Consider the following 20,813-nt stretch of genomic DNA (forward strand, 5'->3'; position numbering starts at 1 on the left):
GTCATTAATGCAGCTGTTATCACTTATAAAATTAACAAAATCGCTGAGCATCTAAAGAAGACATGTGGGTTCAAACAAGGAGAGTGTGATTGCGAATGTTTAGGAGAAGGCCGAACGTACCTTGGCCGAAGGTACCTTGACTAAACTTACTTGATTGCAATAAGATAATGATGAATGTGGATAAACCGAGTATGCATGGATCGTGGCAAGAGGAAAGATGTTGCCTCTCCCGATGCCTACTTCCGTCTGAAGACGTGATTTATGTACCTATGTGGTCAAAAGTACCCGAAACCGCCGAGCTTGCATGAAGAGAGTAATGAATGTGGATGAAGCGAAGGAAATATGCAGAGATCGTGGCAAGTGGAAAGAGGTAGTATCTGCCTACCCCTCCGGGAAAGAGGCGTGATTTTATGTATGTATGTATGTATGTGCGAATCCCAATATGATGGTTTCAGGTTCGTGATAATAGCTATGGAGGCGATGGACCAGCTGCTGCTCGCGTGCCATGCCCAGACCCTGAACCTGTTCGTGGAGTCGTTCCTCAAGATGGTGCAGAAGTTGCTGGAGTCCACAGACCCTCAACTGCAGACATTGGCTACTCAAAGTGTGAGTGAATTTATTTATTGTTAGGAAGATTAATGATATAACAATTGTATATAACCCATCCAGCCCATCAGTGTAAAGAAGAATCTCAAGTTTATAAGCCTATCCTTTAGTCGCCTTTGACGACTTCCATGGGAACAAGATGGAGTGATCCTATTTTTTTATTAGTGCCAGGAATCACACCGCACATTAGTTGTAAGCGACAAAAAAGTAATACCATCCCCCGTAGCATTGCCACGTGACGCCGTTTTAATAGCGCGAAAACCTATCGCTGTCCCGTTTTATGCCATAATGAAAAGCGAAACAGCTAGAGTTTTTTACGTGATAAAAACAGCGTCGCGCGTGCCATATTTCGGGGCAGCGAATATAAATATGAAACCTGCATTTTTTCTATTTACAGTTCGTTCGTTTCGCGAACATAGAAGAGGACACGCCGTCGTACCACCGGCGGTACGACTTCTTCGTATCAAAGTTTTCAGCTATGTGTCATAGCAACCACGGGGATATCGCTACTAGGGACAAGATCCGACTGGCGGGCATTCAAGGACTGCAGGTTAGTGAACGCTCTTTTGTGGTTATGCTAGCCTAGTAGTTTGCATACTGACAAATATATTGCAGCCATGGCGATATCGCTACTAGGGTCGTCAAGATTTGTTTGTTAATAACTCCAGGTTGATGCAAGCTCTTTTGTGGTTATGCTAGCCTAGTACTTTGCATACTGACAAATATAATTTGGTCATGTGTAACAATATCAACCTTGAGAATATCGCTACTAGGGACAAGATCCGACTGGCGGACATTCAAGGACTGCAGGTTAGTGAACGCTCTTTTGTGATTATGCTAGCCTAGTACTTTGCATACTGACAAATATAATTTGGTCATGTGTAACAATATCAACCTTGGGAATATCGCTACTAGGGACAAGATCCGACTGGCGGGCATTCAAGGACTCGAGGTAAGTGAACGCTCTTTGTGGTTATGCTAGCCTAGTAGTTTGCATACTGACTAATATATTTTGGTCATGTGAACAATATCAAACTTGGGAATATCGCTACTAGGGACAAGATCTGGCTGGCGGGCATTCAAGGACTGCAGGTAAGGGAACGCTCTTTTGTGGTTATGCTAGCCTAGTAGTTTGCATACTTACTGACAAATATAATTTGGTCATGTGTAACATGATATTGTTACACACCTTGGGAATATCGCTACTAGGGGCAAGCAAGATCCAACTGGCGGGCATTCAAGGACTGCAGGTTAGTGAACGCTCTTTTGTGGTTATGCTAGCCTATTAGTTTACATACTGACAAATATATTGCAGCTGTGGCGATATCGCTACTAGGGACGTCAAGATTCCTTTGTAGGAAATTTAATAACTACAGGTTGATGCAAGCTCTTTTGTGGTTATGCTAGCCTAGTATTTTGCATACTGACAAATAAAATTGTAGCCAGGGACAAGATTCGACTAACCGGAATTCAAGGACTCCAGGTTAGCTCAAACTCTATTGTTCTTATGCATGCCTAGTACTTTTCATACTGACAAAAATATTGCTGCCGTGGCGAAATAAATGGCTACGAGGGACAAGATTCGATTGTAGGGAATTCAATGATTTTATACTTGCCTAGTACTTTAAGTTCTCGGTAGTGTTGGGCTGTGTGTGGTAAGGAGTCTGTTAGGTCTAATAAGCATATCCTAATATTTCTAGACCTTTAACCAAATATCACTATTTTAAAACAATGACAATAATTTTCTATTCCAGGGTGTAATAAGAAAAACTGTGTCAGACGACCTGGTGGAAAATATATGGGAAGCGCAGCATATGGACAAGATTGTACCATCGCTTTTGTACAATATGCAGGTAAGACATATTGAGTGGCACGACGCTGTACTCACACTGATTCTTACTGGACCAAGGTGAAATCTTGCCCATGTCCAGTAGAAAAGTACATAACATTATGATACCTACTTACCGTACTCCAGAATAAGAACTCTTTTAGTGTGTATTGTCTAGTAGAAAATTCTGCCGTGCAGACGTAGCAGTAGCAAAATATAAAGCATTTATATACCAAAACCTTAAATAAATACATACTAAATTGAAATATACCTACATAAATAAATAACATACATACATACATAAAATCACGCCTCTTTCCCGGAGGGGTAGGCAGAGACTACCTCTTTCCACTTGCCACGATCTCTGCATATTTCCTTCGCTTCATCCACATTCTTAACTCTCTTCATGCAAGCTCGGCGGTTTCGGGTACTTTTGACCTGACCCTTTACCATGACATCCTTAATTTGATCGTATCTTACGTTCGTCTAGGTCTTCCCACTCCGACCTTTCCCTCCACACTCTCCATGTATATCTGCTTAGTCAACCTGTCCATTCATCCTCTCCACATGACCGAACCATCTCAACATACCCTTTTCTATTTTCTTCTATATAATATCTTTCAAAATTATATACATAACTATGACAAACTACAAATATGTACATGATACAATATGAACTAGCAAAGTGTAGAAAGATACTTGTCTGTATCAATAATACCTACACGGAATTTACTTCAAGACCGCTGAGAAATACGAAACGGTATCGTGCATGGACACAGACGGCAGGGATCCAGGAGTCGAAGACGAACCCCCGCGGCTGGCGGAGGCGTGCCTCAGGGAGCTGGTGGGTCGAGCTGGATTCGGACACATTAGGAGTGTACTACGACCAGTTCTCACGTAAGTCACTGCTCAAAGAATGGCTGTGTCGGCCTCTGTGGCGCAGCGGTAGTACGCTTGACTGTGACATCGGAGGTCCCGGGTTCGAATCCCGGCCAGGGCATGATGAGAAAATAACTTTTTTTGATTGTCCTGGGTCTTGGATGTTTATCTATATAAGTATTTATTATAAAATATAGTATCGTTGAGTTAGTATCTCGTAACACAAGTCTCGAAAAAAAAAAAAGATAGTCCGTAAACAGGTTATTAGTAATCTCTTTTGGTATTATGATTGCCTGGTACTTCAATTTCACGCAGATAATTTTCTCTGAACTTGGCCATTCAGTCTTTTCAAGACTGTTGGCTCTGTCAACCCCGCAAGGGATATAGACGTGACCATATGTATGTAATTTTCTCTGAGCTTAAGTAGTTACTAGGCTCGCAGAATATGAAAGGAAGTTACTGAAACAGATATTTAACAAGTATTTTTTACCTTAAGATATATAAACTTGGGATTCTTCTTTAAGGCGATGGGCAAGCTGTCACTACTTGAATCTCAATTCTATCATTAAGCCAAACAGCTGAACGTGGCCTATCAGTCTTACAAGCCTGCTGGCCCTGTCTACCCCGCAAGGGATATAGGCGTGATTATAATGAATGAATAAGAAATTAAGCTTACAACAAGCAAAACATAAAAGGGGACTATCTAATAAAACGTGACTGAAATTATTCTTGATATACATACATATAATCACGTCTATATCCCTTGCGGGGTAGGCAGAGCTAACAGTCTTGTCTTATTCTTGATATATTGCAGACATTTCGACCGACACGAGCTGTGGGTACCGAACGAATTCGCCGTCCACACGTTCAAGATCATCATGTTCTCGATTCAGGTTAGTTAGTTCACTTTGTAATTTTTGTATTTCCAAATCTTCTAACACAAGTTTTTTTTCTATTAGTGCCGGGAACCGCACGGCTAATAAACAATAGGATCTCCATCTCTTTGCCATGGATGTCGTAAAAGGCGACTAAGGGATAGACTTTTATACATGGAATTCCTCTTTTAGGCGATGGGCTAGGAACCTGTCCCTGTTTGAATCTCAATTCTATCATTAAGCCAAACAGCAGAGCGTGGAACGCGCGAAATTAGACACCACGCGGATGAAGTCGCCGACAAAAACTAGTTGTATATAGTTTTAGGGAACTATCCCTGTGTGTATGTTGGGATATTCTACTACATCTATGATTGATTTTTTTTGATGATTTTTCCTGATGATCGATTTTTTTCCAGGCTCAATATTCGTACAGCGTTGTGGAAGCCCTGATGCAGCACCTGGACGCGGCGGGCCCCGGGTCCGCGGACCCCAAGGCCAGGACCAGGGTCCGGGCGGCCAGGGCGGCCGTGCTCAGCAATATTGTGGCCATAGCCGCTGGAGATAGCGTTGGTGAGTTTGTGATAATGTGTTCTTCATTTCCTTATGACTTCTGATTGCCTGGTAGGTAGTAATGACTTTAAAAGAACAAAACACGTTGTATTATTAATTATGTGAAGTTTGTTTGTTAATAATATTTTTGTTTTACTAAGTGACTAATAAATCACTTTAATTTAGTTTTAATTTAAGTATTAGGAAGCAAAGGCAAATTATATCATAGACAATTATAATCATAACTAGTAATTGCAATACATACATACATATATACGGGACAAAAACACTGATTGAATTAGCCTCGAAGTAAGTTCGAGACTTGTGTTACGAGATACTAACTCAGCGATACAATGCTCGACTCTAATGAATCGTTTTCAAATGACACTTCAGTTAGTACTGGATGAACTGTGATAAATTATCATACTAGATGGTCATCCATCTAGTATGATAATTTATTATCATACCAGATGGATGACCATCTAGTATGATAATTTAGGTCATTTCGAGGTCATCCTCGGAGATGGATGACCAATATCATTAACTTAACCTCCTAATCACTCATGGTTACCTGATAGTCTGATAGTTATCAGTATACATTTTTTTAGTCAGTTGATTGAAAGGTATGCCAAAGTGTGTGTGTGTGTGTGTATTATCTGTAACTATCAGGTCTATAAGATCCACAGACCCTAAAATTACGACCAGGGTCAGTACAGCCAGCGGCCGTGTTAAGGAAGTGGCTGAGTTTGTGATGAAATGAGGTTCAGAAACCTCTAAATGACTTCTGGTCGCCTGGTCTTTAATTCATAACCGGGTTTCTAATTGAAAATTTTGTGATTTTTAATCTCACTTTAGATATGGTTTGGGTGTTTTATTAGATTCGACGGCTCTATCTTGCATACTCTGGTGTATTTTTTTTTTCAAAAGCATGCTTCTTATCAAATATCTGAGTAAACATAATGTTGTACCTATTTTCATATGTATGGTACCTCAAAAACGAGGTGATCGAGGTGAAAATAGGTACAAAATGTCGAATTTATAAAAATAAATTCGAGATTTTGTACAAGACTTTCCTTTTTATTGACTTAACTTTTGCTGACTTTGTTGAAATTCAAAGGGGCAATGCGGCCAGCATTTTGGGCACGATATCAGATTTTTATAATCATAATATTAGTTTAATTTAATCACGTTTCTAATTAGTCATATTTACACTACATAATATTTTTTTATTTTATACTTTATATTATATAACTCTAATACATTATAATAATTAATATGTTAAAACTCTATCTTTAATTCCAGGGCCTTCAGTGTTGGAGATTATCAACAACCTATTGACAAATTTGAGAGCCTCTGTGGCCAGAGATTCTGAGGTAGTTTATTCTCATCATTACAAAGAAAATATTCTTTCTTCATTGTACATGAAACCCTAAGAAATAAATATAAAATTTCAGAAAGAAACTGACGAGAAGTTATACCAAGAGGCTTTAATCAACGCGTTGGGAGAGTTCGCAGACCATCTACCTGATTTCCAGAAGATTGATATCATGATGTTTATCATTAGCAAGGTGCCCAGTGGGGGGAAGGGCACCAGGGCTGATGCAATGCTGCAGAGTATATTGCTCAAGTCTTTGTTGAAAGTGAGTTATATCTATACTAATGTTATAGGACACACACAGCTAAACCGCTGCACCGAATTGTGTGAAACTTTGTGTGGAGGTAGTTCAAGGTTAAATATGAAAGCTAGTTTATTTAAACCTTATTGATTTCAACATACAAAAAGTGATATATGACGTTAAGTGTGTATAAAGAACTGATGCTTATTATATTAGCCGTGTGGTTCCCGGCACCAAAAGGAAAAAGAATAAGACCAAAGAGATGGTTTTTCCCATGGATTTCGTAAAAGGTGGCTAAAGAATAGGCTTATAAACTTAAGATTCTTCTTGTACGCGATGGGCTAGCAACCTTTCACTACTTGAATCTCAATTCCATCATAATGCCAAACATCTAAACGTGGCCTATCAGTCTCTTCAAGACTGTTGGCTCTGTGTGCCCCGCAAGGGATATAGACGTGACGTATGTACGTATATATGTTTATTATCTTAAAAGTTTACTTCGTATACAAAAAAGTCTTGGTTGTGTATTTTCATAAGACCGAAAAATAAGTGGACCTAATACAGATCCTTGAGGGGCTCTCGTTAAATATATTCATTAATGTGTCATTTCTGTATCAGCTAACCGTTTACTACCTAACATGTCACGGTTAGGTAAATTTATATTACTTAAAAAAAAGTGGGACTAATATGGTCCCTTGAGGTGCTCCCGTTAAACCTCTGTATTACATACCTACATACATAATATCTCTGCATACTTCCTTCGCTTCATCCACATTCATAACTCACTTCATGCAAGCTCGGCGGTTTCGGGTACTTTTGACCTGACCCTTTACCAGGACGTCCTTAATTTGATCAAGATACGTTCGTCTAGGTCTTCCCACTCCGACCTTTCCCTCCACACTCTCCTTGTATATCTGCTTAGTCAACCTGCTTTCATTCATTCTCTCCACAGGACCGAACCATCTCAACATACCCTTTTCTATTCCTGTAACTACATCTTCTTTTCACCACGTAAATATGAAGCCTTTTTGTCTATAAAGGTGGGCACTACATACAAAACGACAGAATTGAGCAAGGCATTCCCGGCCGCGTTCCTAGAGGCCCTGCTGCGAGTGTCAGCTAGCAGTGAACCATCGTCACGAGCGTTACTGCAACGAATACTCCACACTCTGCTCGACAGGAGACAGAACGCGGATCGATTGAGGATGACGTAAGTAACCCTTTTCAAGATATATATAGGTATATAGATGACTTTTTATTTGTCTGAACACAGTCACAGAATAAAAAAGTGGGTAGTTACACAAAAATAAAAATTTGAAAAAAGTATCACATACAAACTCTATAAAAAATTATAACATACATACATACATACATATGGTCACGTCTATATCCCTTGCGGGGTAGACATAGTCAACAGTCTTCAAAAGACTGAATGGCCACGTTCAGCTTTTTGGCTTATTGATAAAATTGAGATTCAAATAGTGACGACAGGTTGCTAGCCCATCGCCTAAAAAAGAATCCCGTTTGTAAGCCTATCCCTTAGTCGCCTTTTACGACATCCATGGGAAAGAGATGGAGTGGCTCCTTTTCTTTTTTGTATTGATGCCGGGAATTACACGGCGTATATAGATGATTTTTTATTTGTCTGAACAGTCATAAAATAAAAAGTGGGTAAGTTACACAAAAATAAAAATTTGAAAAAAATATCACATACGATCTCTATAAAGAATTATAATGATGACAATAATATGTTTTTACCTAATATAGTGAGTGTGGAATTGTACTATTAATTACCTTATTTCTATCTCAATTTCAAAGGAATGCTGTAATTACTAAAGATGACATAATTTGCTTAATTCCAGGGTGGAGTATGAACAATTGGGAATATCAGTTGAGAAATGTTCCCGTCAAGATTTGATCTTTATCAGCAAACACGGATACGCCATCTTCAGCTCTCTTTACGATGGTATGTTTTAGAAAGAAAATACATACATACATAAAATCACGCCTCGTTCCCGGAGGGGTAGGCAGAGACTACCTCTTTCCACTTGCCACGATCTCTGCATACATCCTACGCTTCATCCACATTCATAACTCTCTTCATGCAAGCTCGGCGGTTTCGGGTACTTTTGACCTGACCCTTTACCAGGACGTCCTTAATTTGATCAAGATACGTTCGTCTAGGTCTTCCCACTCCGACCTTTCCCTCCACACCCTCCATGTATATCTGCTTAGTCAACCTGTTTTCATTCATCCTCTCCACATGACCGGACCATCTTAACATACCCTTGTCTATTACAAGGGTTACAGAGGTCAGAATTACCTGACTTCCCTTGATTTTGATCACATACGGACGCATAGTTCTCAAGAAAGGTCGCAACCGGAAAAATGCTAAAAGCATCATAGTACATTGAGCTTTGGCCGAGTCGAAGTCAAAAATTTCAAGAACTTTGGCCTCCAAGTCGAGGTCAAAAATTTTAAGAGCAAAATCCGTTTTCAGGTTTACAACTGGAGTCCAATACTAAAGAGAATATAGAAGCTATATACATGACCCTGGCTCTGCTCATAATCGAGTTGGCCTCAGAGGAAACCCTGTGTGACGTGTTGCAGCTCATCATGGCGTGAGTATTAGCTTAACATTCATTTATTATTATTTTTTCAATTGCTGTGACTTTTTGTGACATAAGGCAGATTGTTTTATTATAAACTAGCGGGACCCGACAGACTTCGTTCTGTCAAAAAGATTTGTAATAAATATGACAGTTTTTTGTTCCCATCTATTTGACCTACATTGCTTAGACAACAGTGAACTTAATACATTAGCAATAAAGTTCAAATTGACTGTACGTATTAGTTAGAAAACGTTTGTATGGGATAAAGAAAAGGACTGTTTTTAAGGGTTTTCGGGCAATTATTTGGTATTTTTTTTGCCGTAAAACCCATCCTTGAGCTTCGACGAATATTAAAAAAAAAGAATTGACCAAATTGGTCCAGGCGTTCTTGAGTTATGCGCTTACCAACACATTTAGCGATTCATTTTTATATTATAGAAGACTAGCGACACGTCTCAGCTTCGCACGGGTAGCATTTATAAATATTAACCATCCCCACTATCGTTGTCGCACCATTGGCTGACGTCACTCGTTGCCATGAGGCGATAACGATCAATTGAGCAACTTTTAAATTGGAATATTATTATAAAACATTAAAATAATCTAAAGAATTACAATAATTAGTTATTAAATTACGAAAATTACAACGAGAGGTATAGTCATTTATAAAAGATATTACATACCTACCTAAAGCTTTTGCGGTAAGGAAAACATCATAAGCGGCTTTGCAGTCATGATATACTGGTACTTCAGAAATAAATGAACCTGATATTTTGAATAAAAATCTCATTCAGGCTGATAAGTGTTCTAACAATGATCTAAGCTGGGAGTTGAAGAGACCCAGGTCACCGTGGTCAGACAGGAATTTCTCCAACCTGACCTTAAATGCTATTCTAAATCAAGGTGGAACTTGAAAACAAATTCATCAAACTTAATCTTACCAGACTATTTCTGATAAGAGTTATACATACATATAGTCACGTCTAAATATAATATTTTCGCATATATATATTTTATCATTAAGCCAAACAGCTGAACGTGGCCATTCAGTCTTTTCAAGACAGTTGTCTCTGTCTTCCTCGCAAGGGACATAAACGTGACCATATGTATGTATGTGACTTTTTGTGACATCAGGCAGATTGTTTCGTTATAAACTAGCAACCCGCCCCAGCTTCGCACGATATAAAGTATCCTATAATAATGAATAAAAATTTTGAATTTGAATTGAATTTGCATACATATAGAGGGACAGACGCAGGAATCGACTTTGCTTTATACTATGTACTGATAAACGAGAGTTATAGCCATGCATAAAAGATTTTATCAAAAGCTTACAAACTTGAGATTATTTTTTTAGGCGATGGGCTAGCAACATGTATATATAATATCAGTAGGATGTGTTGATGATCGATCGACAACCTCCACAGCATCCAGCAGTCGTCGATCTCCAACCCGGTGCTGTCCGTGGCGCAGCAGTGCCAGCTGCAGGCCCTGTGCGTGTCGCTGGCGGCGCTGTTGCCGCACGTCATGATGCTGCCGCCTCTAGCCGACTACATACATAAGGTACAGTACCTGGTTGACCGAACTTTGCTCTGTTTTTGTTTTTGGTAGAACGTGTTTTTTGAAAATTATATTTAGAATGAAGTGTGGCCCTCATCGGTCATGGCGTTATAGATGGCACTGATATAGTTTCTTAAAACGCAATTTTTAAAATGTTTATGGTAGTTTTTAATATATTTTTCCTTTTTGCCAGATTATCTCAGCCCGTCGCGAGGAAGCCCCTCACCTGTTGCCCCCAGCTCCTAGAGACGGAGATCACATTCCCTCGGCTGCTATGCCGGGGAAATTGCCATACCTTATGATTGACCAGGTATCTTTATAAATTTCAGTAAATGTAGAGATATGTTATTAATTATTATAGAAAAATAGATGTACATCATACATAGGTATAATAACGTCTATATCCCTTGCGGGGTAGACAGAGCCTACAGTTTTGAATAGACTGATAGGCCACGTTTAGCTGTTTGGCTTAATGATTGAATTGAGATTGAAATAGTGACAGGTTGCTAGCCTATCGCCTAAAAGAAGAATCCCGAGTTAACGGTAATCCCAAGTGTATGCTGTGATTTCCGGCGCCAATAGAAAAATTAATTGGACCACTCCATTTCTATCCCATGTATGTCGTAAATGGCGACTTAGGGAAAGGCTTATAAACTAGATGTACCCGAATTTATGTCGACATTGTTGTCAAAAAAGCATGCAGGGATCTTGGCAAGTGATAATATGCAGTCTCTGCCTACCCCTCTGGGAAAGAGGCGTGATTAATATGTTCTCAAAATATTTTTTTTTGCTGTAATTATTTAATGCTGACTTTCTTGTTTGCTTTAAACATAAATAATTATTTAAATGTAAAGGGTTATTTATAGGTAGTTTCTTTTTTCTACCCGCATGCTGAAGAAAATCAATAACTGATCACAATTGACATGTTTCTACACTAGATGGCGCTATGCGAATGCCTGAAATCGTGCGGGGTAGACTCGTCCCGTTTGCAGTCCCCGTCGCCGTACGCGGCCGGCCACACTGCCGCCGTCGCGCACCGCCACAGCTGGGTCGAAGCTGGTAACTATATACATATGAACAGACACACATACAATAGATTACACACATTATTACCCCTAGGTGATTTATGAATGAAGCTAAGGAAGTGTGCAGAGATCGTGGCAAGTGGAAAGAGGTAGTCTCTGCATACCCCTCCGGGAAAGAGGCGTGATTTTATGTATGTATGTATGTACCCCTAGGATGCAGGTAGGGTATAACTTGTGTTCCTAGGAACCTCCCCTATCTAAGTAACTTTTTACCTTATAACGAGATTCTCGGAAGGACGACGAACTCGAGTACTAGGCTAGCAGAATGTCTTAGGAGACTGTCGCGCCTCACTTCAGTTAATTAGAAACTGCTTTAGTTCCATATTTGAATTATGAAAAAATTTAGATTGAACCAAGGTCCAGGAGCAAGTCAAACTCCTTATTTTTTTGATTTCCTGGTTGTTTTATCTGTCAAAGGAACGCGTATCAACTACAAAGGTCCAAGTGGGTATCTACTCGTATGACGAGGGTCATAATAATCTTAGAACGTAGTTGCAAGGCTGTTTAATAGATGACTTTGTATGGATGTGTGAAATCCTGCGGGGTAGACTCGTCTCGTTTGCAGTCTCCGCCGCCGTACTCGGCCGGTCACACAGGAGACTATCACGGACTCACTGCTTTCTAGGTCGTTTATATATCAATGAATCAATTTATTTATGTAATTTGTTGTAATAAATCTGTATATACAATACAGGAGCCGCGGCGGGTCGCGATAGCTTGGCAGACATCACAGCCGGCCCCGTGACTGAACTGGACAGCAACAACAGTTCGCCCACTGTGCAGAGGGTAACGTACACCGCTTTGTTTTCATGATGTCCTGGTACTTTTGGCCGGTACATTACCACACTGCACCACAAGTTTGAATGTCTATTTGTTTATACACTACGGATTAATGACAGAACTGGACAGCAACAACAGTTCGCCCACTGTGCAGAGGGTAACGTACACCGCTTTGTTTTCATGATGTCCTGGTACTTTTGGCCGGTACAATACCACACCGCACCACAAAAGTTTGAATGTCTATTTGTTTATACACTATGGATTAATGACTGAACTGGACAGCCAACAACAGTTCGCCCACTGTGCAGAGGGTAACGTATACCGCTTTGTATTCATGATGTCCTGGTACTTTTGGCCGATACAATACCGCACCGCACCACAAAAGTTTGAATGTCTATTTGTTTATACACTATGGATTAATGACTGAACTGGACAGCCAACAACAGTTCGCCCACTGTGCAGAGGGTAACGTATACCGCTTTGTTTTTATGATGTCCTCGTACTTTTGGCCGGTATAATACCACACCGCACCACTAAAGTTTGAATGTCTATTTGTTTATACACTTTGGATTATGCTCGACTCTGACGGTGTCATGTTCCACTTTTAATTCTGGTGATAATTAATATTTTGTGTAGGTATAAATTATATATTTATTGACTTTGACCCACATAAAGTTCTCTGTCAGACCAATTGGTTGACTGGTAGATAATGCTTCTAGAATTATTGTGCTATACATTTTTGTATTTCGTGCAATGAAGTTTAAATAAATAAATAAAATCAGTGTTTGCTCTTTGAGTACTGAGATTACCGAGTTATCGCTGCGGCACATGCTGTTATTGTTATCTGTACTTACATGTTATGTGCCGTGTGGTTCCCGGCACCAATATATTTATATATATACACGTCACCAATATATGTATTTATATATACGTCTACATATTATATGTATGTACGTCTATAGCTAACTCTTGTCGGTGGAGTTAAGTGGAGCATTCTCCATTCATTTATTTTCTCTGTAAATTGTATTATTTGTTGGTATCCATTTAGTCCAAATCACTTTAGTATCCATAATATTTCCTTATCCTTCCTTACTCTCCCTCTATCCCTTACAGAGAGCTCAGTACGACGCGCTCGACGAAGAATACAGAATGTTCGTCGAAAAATACAATAGGAATTATCGACCGTCTACAATCTCTTTTGGAGCTTACGTAATTTTTATACGTACTTATATTGCAAAGAGTTCATTTGTTTTCTAACGAAAATACAATTGAATATTGACAAAAAGAAGTCTAGATGCGCCAGGAGTATTATAGACTTGTTATATTTCTTTATTTCTGACAATGTGGGCAAAAGCGAGGATTCTCGATGGCATTTTTAGTTTTTGGATTCAAAGCTAGCTTTAGATTCGCTGAAGATAATATAAGATATACTTTACAATTTTAGTGAAATCTCTTTAGTAAAACGTCACATGCGCAGAAAAGCACAGGTTCGAATGCCACCGCGGCCATGTACCAATGACTATTTCCGAAGTTATGTACATTAGTTTGAATACTAACCGATGCTCTTTCAGGCAAATGGATGTGTAACCATGATCGCTCCAAAACGGGTTAGGGTTGAGATGGGAGTCGCTTCGTGTAAAAACCTGACTCACCCAATCCAGGAACCATGGTCAAAGGCATACCCCGGGCTCCTCTCCAGAGAGATGAGGATGCAACCGGGACTATAGCCAGGTGGAAGAAATTTTTTTTCTCCCTTAACTACACTGCATCCCCTCTTAACTTAAATGCTGCAGTGTAATTTGTTCCGCCGCTTCTTCTACACATGCGCTTTGGAAGCGGTAGTAGTTATTATTAGATTTAAGTTATGTGACGTCAATAAGTGATACCTTGTATCCTATGAATTTTGAAAATAAATCTATTCTATTCTATTCCATTCTTAACTCCCTTCATCTCCCACTAACTCCTCCCTTCTCTTCCCCCCTTTCCCAGCAAACCGGCAACGATTTCTGGCACTGGGGTCACGAGAACGCGGACACATTTAGCTCGCACGATATGAGACAAAAAAGACAACAGCTTGACACGGTATTATTACGGAAAATTATATTTTAGTGTCTGTTAGTATATGTGTATGTATGTACAATGCTTTTAAAAATGTGAATCTTATTTCTGTAGGTTGTTATATTTAGATAACTTGTTAAGACTTCTTTTCTGAAAACTGATTAAGACACATTTATAATAACCATTTATATGACTAAGGGTTAGACTTATAATCTTGGATTCATCTTTTAGGCGATGGGCTAGCAACCTGTCACTATTTGAATCTCAATTCTATAATTAAGTCTAACAGCTGAACGTGGCCTATCAGTCTTTCAAGACTGTTGGCTCTGTCTACACCGCAAGGGATATAAACGTGATTATATATATGTATAGAATCGAAGCCTTGAGTACTATGCTATTCACCGTTAAATGACAAAAAAAAATTACTACATTGCAAGGACTTTCATTCTGCAAAATTGATCTTGTATTAGAGTTGTCTCATATCTTGAAAATAAAATCAGAATAATGTTGGTTATTTATTATTTCAAATTATACCCGACCACATAGTACTAAGTAGATAGTTTGGACAGTTGTGAAGTTGTTGAAGAAAATTGCTGCAGTGTAGTTTGTTACCGGTTCTACTGCACCGACGCATTGGAAGCGGCGGTAAACTTTATTATGTTAAGTTAGCAGTTAGTTACTTAGGTTTAATTTATTCGACATCAATAATGTTGTGATACCGAAAGATATGTCAATTATTTATAAATTTATAAATAGTTTGAAATGTCCCATAATACCTACTGAATTAAAAATTATGAATTTGAATCTTCATTCTAGCATCCAATGCAAAGTGAGAGCGTCTCTTTGGAAGCTTTACGCCGAGCCGCCACCGGCCCCACCGATGCGGAGAGGAGAGAAGCGGAAAGGAAGAAGGCTACCCTCAACTACGCTTTCAGAACGGCGCCATTCCAACATTTGGTGGCTATGACACAGCCCAAGGTACGTACGTGTTACAATGTTATGTTAGCCTGGTATTTCTCAAAGCCAAGGTACGTACTACGATCCAGATTTTCAGGTTGCATTATTACATCTGGAATCTGGACGTGTGAATCGTACACACATACATACATAAAATCACGTCTATATCACTTGCGGGGTAGACAGAGCCAACAGTCTTGAAAAGACTGATAGGCCACGTTCAGCTGTTTGGCTTAATGATATAATTGAGATTCAAATAGTGATAGGTCGCTAGCCAATCGCCTAAGAGAAGCATCCCATGTTTATAATCCTATCCCTTTAACGACATCCATAGACAAGATGGAGTGGTCCTATTTTTTTTTTGGTGCCGGGAACCACACGGCCTTGTCCATTTATTTTAATTCCGACAGCCTTGTTCAAACATACATATTGTATGTGTGAACAAGGTTTAAAACCTAGGTTGCCTTAAGAATATATTATGTCCATTCCAGTACGAGCTCAAAGACAAACTGGAGGAGATCTTCAGCAGCATATCGTCGGAGCCGCTCCTCCCCGCGTCAGGTGCGTGCTCCCCCAGCGCCCAGGGCAAGTCCTACCAGCACCACGTGCCGCCCTACACCAAGTACTGCCCGGACCTGTTCCTCTACTAGGTGAGTCGCGGGGAATGTTCTGGTGGCCGTTTGAAACAGCTCCTACATGTTATGGCATCCTGGTACCTAAAAATTTGTTAATAATTGTGTAGTAGCGTCTGAAAAAGCTTCTAGATATTATGGCATCCTGGTATCTTGCCTATAGGTAATCATCACGAAATCATTTAATCTTATCCCCAGCACCAAGTGTCGCTCTACACCAAGTACTGCCCGGACCTGTTCCTCTACTAGGTGAGTCGCGGGGAATTTCTAGTGGGGGTCTGAAACAGCTTCTAGATCTTATGGTACCCTGGTACATACAAGTAAGTTAATGAAGGTGTAGCGCCCGAAACACCTTCTACATAATTATGGTAGCCTGGTACATACAAATTAGTTAATGAAGGTGTAGCGCCGGAAACACCTTCTACATAATAATGGCACCCTGGTACATACAAATTAGTTAATTAAGGTGTTGCGCCCGAAACACCTACATAATTATGGCCCCCTCGTACATATAAATTAGTTAATTAAGGTGTAGCGCCTAAAACACCTTCTACATAATTATGCCCCCCTGGGACATACAAATTAGTCAATGAAGGTGTAGCGCCCGAAACACCTTCTACATAATTATGGTACTCTGGTACATAAAAATTAGTTAATGAAGGTGTAGCGCCCGAAACACCTTCTACATAATTATGGTAGCCTGGTACATATAATTAGTTAATGAAGGTGTAGCGCCCGAAACACCTACATAGTTATGGCACTCTGGTACATATAAATTAGTTAATGAAGGTGTAGCGCCCGAAACACCTTCTACATAATTATGGCACTCTGGTACATACAAATTAGTTAATGAAGTTGTAGCGCCCGAAACACCTTCTACATAGTTATGGCACCCCGGGACATATAAATTAGTAAATGAAGGTGTAGCGCCTGACACACCTTCTACATAATTATGGCCCCCTGGGACATACAAATTAGTTAATTAAGGTGTAGCGTCGGAAACACCTTCTACATAGTTATGGCACCCCGGGACATATAAATTAGTAAATGAAGGTGTAGCGCCCGAGACACCTTCTACATAATTATGGCCCCCTGGGACATACAAATTAGTTAATTAAGGTGTAGCGCCGGAAACACCTTCTACATAATTATGGCACCCTGGTACATGCAAATTAGTTAATGAAGGGGTAGCGCCGGAAACACCTTCTACATAATTATGGCAGCCTGGTACATATAAATCAGTTAATTAAGGTGTAGCGCCGGAAACACCTTCTACATAGTTATGGCACCCTGGTACATACAAATTAGTTAATGAAGGTGTAGCGCCAGAAACACCTTCTACATAGTTATGGCACCCGGGACATATGAATTAGTTAATGAAGGTGTAGCGCCAGAAACACCTTCTACATAGTTATGGCACCCGGGACATATGAATTAGTTAATGAAGGTGTAGCGCCGGAAACACCTACATAATTATGGCACCCCGGTACATACAAATTAGCTAATGAAGGTGTAGCGCCGGAAACACCTTCTACACAGTTATGGCACCCTGGGACATACAAATTAATTAATGAAGGTGTAGCGCCTGAGACACCTTCTACATAATTTTGGCCCCCTGGGACATATAAATTAGTTAATGAAGGTGTAGCGCCGGAAACACCTTCTACATAGTTTTGGCACCCTGGGACATATAAATTAGTTAATTAAGGTGTAGAGCCCGAGACACCTTCTACATAATTATGGCACCCTGGTACATACAAATTAGTTAATGAAGGTGTAGCGCCGGAAACACCTACATAATTATGGCACCCCGGTACATACAAATTAGCTAATGAAGGTGTAGCGCCGGAAACACCTTCTACATAATTATGGCACCCTGGTACATACAAATTAGCTAATGAAGGTGTAGCGCCGGAAACACCTTCTACATAATTATGGCACCCTGGTACATACAAATTAGTTAATGAAGGTGTAGCGCCGGAAACACCTTCTACATAATTATGGCACCCTGGTACATACAAATTAGTTAATGAAGGTGTAGCGCCGGAAACACCTTCTACATAATTATGGCACCCTGGTACATACAAATTAGTTAATGAAGGTGTAGCGCCGGATACACCTTCTACATAGTTATGGCACCCCGGGACATATAAATTAGTTAATTAAGGTGTAGCGCCGGAAACACCTTCTACATAATTATGCCCCTTTCGGCCGTCATGGCAACCAAACTTCGCAACCGGTTGAGAAAAAGACATTTCAATTCCTTATCGGCAACTAGTTACGAATAAGGATTTTTTTTTCTTTGTAAGCAACTAGTTGCCAACCAAGAAAATTTTTATCGACCATGGCAACTGAGTTTCTCAACCAGTTGTGAAAAATGATTTAAAATTCTTTCTTGACAACAAGTTGCGTCAAAAATAATGGGAAGTAATGGGTTGACAATCTTTGCGGTCAATCCGTACTTATATTAAATCCTATTTCTAGAATTACTGGCCAGGATTATTTTTCCTTTTAATTGATATATGTCAATTAAATAATATGTCATTAATTTTCCCTGTCAAGTCAGTACACATATTTTGTCGCGAACTAGCCTCGCTTGAAAAAAAACGAATTTTATTTCATTGTGATGTCTACTTCAAACATATATCCAAATTCCTCTACAGTAGAATATATAACTACAAGAAGAGGAGGTGTATCAATATTACATGAAGGACGCCGTTATCATCGTAAAAAAATATATAAAAATGGAGACTCATTTTATAAATGCTATGTTAAAAATGGATGCAGAGGTAATTTAACCATAAATGCACGAAATGAAATAATTAAAATAACAAAGGAACATGACGCAGACTGTGAAGCTGATATTGGAAAAAATTTAATTTTGAAAAAGATGGACGACTTGAAGCAAAGGAGCAGTTGTAATTTTATATCGATTCAAAAACAGTATGAGGATGTTGTCAAAGGACTCAAAAACGACGGTTTTCAATTTATAAATAAAATACCACAGTTTAATAACATAAAGACGGGATTATATAATGAAAGAAACAAAGTTTTGGGCGTTGCAAAGTCACGTTTTAATAATTGTCATGATTTTATTGTACCCACTAAATATAAAAATTTTTGTGTTGCTGACTACGTGGATGACGATAAACGAATCATCGTGTTCTGTTCTAATGAAAACAGAAAGGAGATGAATAAGTATCATCATTTTTACGCTGACGGCACTTTTAAGTGTTGTCCGAAAGGATTTTATCAACTATATTCAATACATGGATACAATAAGAATAACAATTCAGTAGCTCCTTTAATTTTTGCTCTGCTGCCGGATAAAAAAACAGAAACATACAAAGTTTTGTTCAGCCTAATCAAGACAAGCATCGGTTGGAACCCCCAAAAAATAACCCTTGATTTCGAAGTGGCAGCAATAAATGCAATTAAAAAAGTATTTCCAAAAATTATATTCAAAGGCTGCTACTTTCATTTTAATCGTTGCTTATGGAAAAAAGCAAAAGCTTTAAATGTCAAATTAAGAACCGAAAAGAGGCATGTTGCACGGTGCGTTGGTTTAGCTCGTCTTCCTGTTCAATACATAGAAAAAGGATATGAATATGTTATGAGCAAAAACCCTAGAAATCCATCTGACGGGTTGCAAAAATTTAATAAATACTTTAATAAACAATGGATAAAGAAAAATGAAATGATGATGTCTTGCTCTTGTGGTAACGAAAATATAAGAACTAATAATAGCCTTGAAGGATGGCATGCGAAAATTAATAGATATATTGGAAGAAAATATCCAACGTTGCCACAATTATTGGATATTCTGTCAACAGAATATAAATCTTATGATTTAAATATTAAAAGTAAAAAGAATAAAGAGTATAAGGCAATTGACGAGGAGATTGACCAGGCGTTGAGTGAATTAGTAGAAAAAAAGATATCTGTTGGTCACTGTTTGGAGATTATTAGCCCTTTTGCAATTTCGTTTTAGCGGTTTAAGTCACTCAGTTAATATAAATAAATGAACACTATTAAAATATATTTGTTTTAATATAACAGGGACAATAACCGCCTCCGTGGTGTAGGTAGTGGTTTGAGCGTTCACGAAGTCACGGGCTACAGCTAGTACGAAATCTATGTACTTATTGATCAGTGTTTGTATTCGATGAGGACATTACTACATTGTTGCGTAAGAAGAAATTAAATTCTTATACTGCAACTAGTGTTTTTGAGAAATTCCTTGTTGGCAACTAGTTGCTTATAAAGAAAAAAAAATCCTTATTCATAACTGGTTGCCGACAAAGAATGAAAATGTCTTTTTCTCAACTGGTTGCGAAGTTTAGTTGCCATGGCGGCCGAAAGGATTATGCCAGCCTGGTACATATAAATTAGTTAATTGAGGTGTAGCGCCCGAAACACCTTCTACATAATTATGGCACCCTGGTACATACAAATTAGTTAATGAAGGTTTAGCGCTGTAAACACCTTTTACATAATTGTGGCCCCCTGGTATAGAAAATTAGTTAATGATGGTGTAGCGCCTGAGACACCTACATAATTATGGCACCCCGGTACATACTAATTAGTTAATTAAGGTGTAGCGCCCGAAACACCTTCTACATAATTATGGCACCCTGGTACATACAAATTACTAAATTAATGTGTAGCGCCCGAAACACCTTCTAGATTTTATTGCACGCTTGTGTACCTATAAATTAGTTAGTCGTGTGCCAATGTTATCTTAAGTTTTCTGTCACTCAAACTTATGCGTACAAA

The 20,813-nt window shown here is 39.1% G+C and overlaps 1 protein-coding gene across 6 annotated transcripts in view; it reads left to right on the plus strand.

Annotated features, from left to right (window-relative positions):
• LOC106138004 (protein EFR3 homolog cmp44E) overlaps positions 1-20,813 on the plus strand; it is a 34,314-nt gene that overhangs the window by 9,015 nt on the left and 4,486 nt on the right. For 3 of the 6 annotated variants that reach the window (XM_060951342.1, XM_060951338.1, XM_060951340.1), the window contains exons 3-19: positions 456-606; positions 1,004-1,156; positions 2,361-2,459; positions 3,174-3,331; positions 4,128-4,206; positions 4,605-4,758; positions 6,040-6,110; positions 6,192-6,377; positions 7,394-7,563; positions 8,216-8,319; positions 8,854-8,974; positions 10,393-10,528; positions 10,719-10,835; positions 11,464-11,584; positions 12,305-12,396; positions 15,265-15,426; positions 15,897-16,055. In XM_060951342.1, coding sequence (XP_060807325.1) covers positions 456-606; positions 1,004-1,156; positions 2,361-2,459; positions 3,174-3,331; positions 4,128-4,206; positions 4,605-4,758; positions 6,040-6,110; positions 6,192-6,377; positions 7,394-7,563; positions 8,216-8,319; positions 8,854-8,974; positions 10,393-10,528; positions 10,719-10,835; positions 11,464-11,584; positions 12,305-12,396; positions 15,265-15,426; positions 15,897-16,055 — 2,233 coding nt within the window. Of the gene's footprint in view, positions 1-455; positions 607-1,003; positions 1,157-1,456; positions 1,559-2,360; positions 2,460-3,173; positions 3,332-4,127; positions 4,207-4,604; positions 4,759-6,039; positions 6,111-6,191; positions 6,378-7,393; positions 7,564-8,215; positions 8,320-8,853; positions 8,975-10,392; positions 10,529-10,718; positions 10,836-11,463; positions 11,585-12,304; positions 12,397-15,264; positions 15,427-15,896; positions 16,056-16,235; positions 16,287-20,813 lie in introns of those variants that run through there. The other 3 variants (XM_060951339.1, XM_060951341.1, XM_060951343.1) reach the window with 2 other exon arrangements.

This window comes from Amyelois transitella, chromosome 24 (assembly GCF_032362555.1).
Source record: "Amyelois transitella isolate CPQ chromosome 24, ilAmyTran1.1, whole genome shotgun sequence".
Classification (NCBI taxonomy): domain Eukaryota; kingdom Metazoa; phylum Arthropoda; class Insecta; order Lepidoptera; family Pyralidae; genus Amyelois; species Amyelois transitella.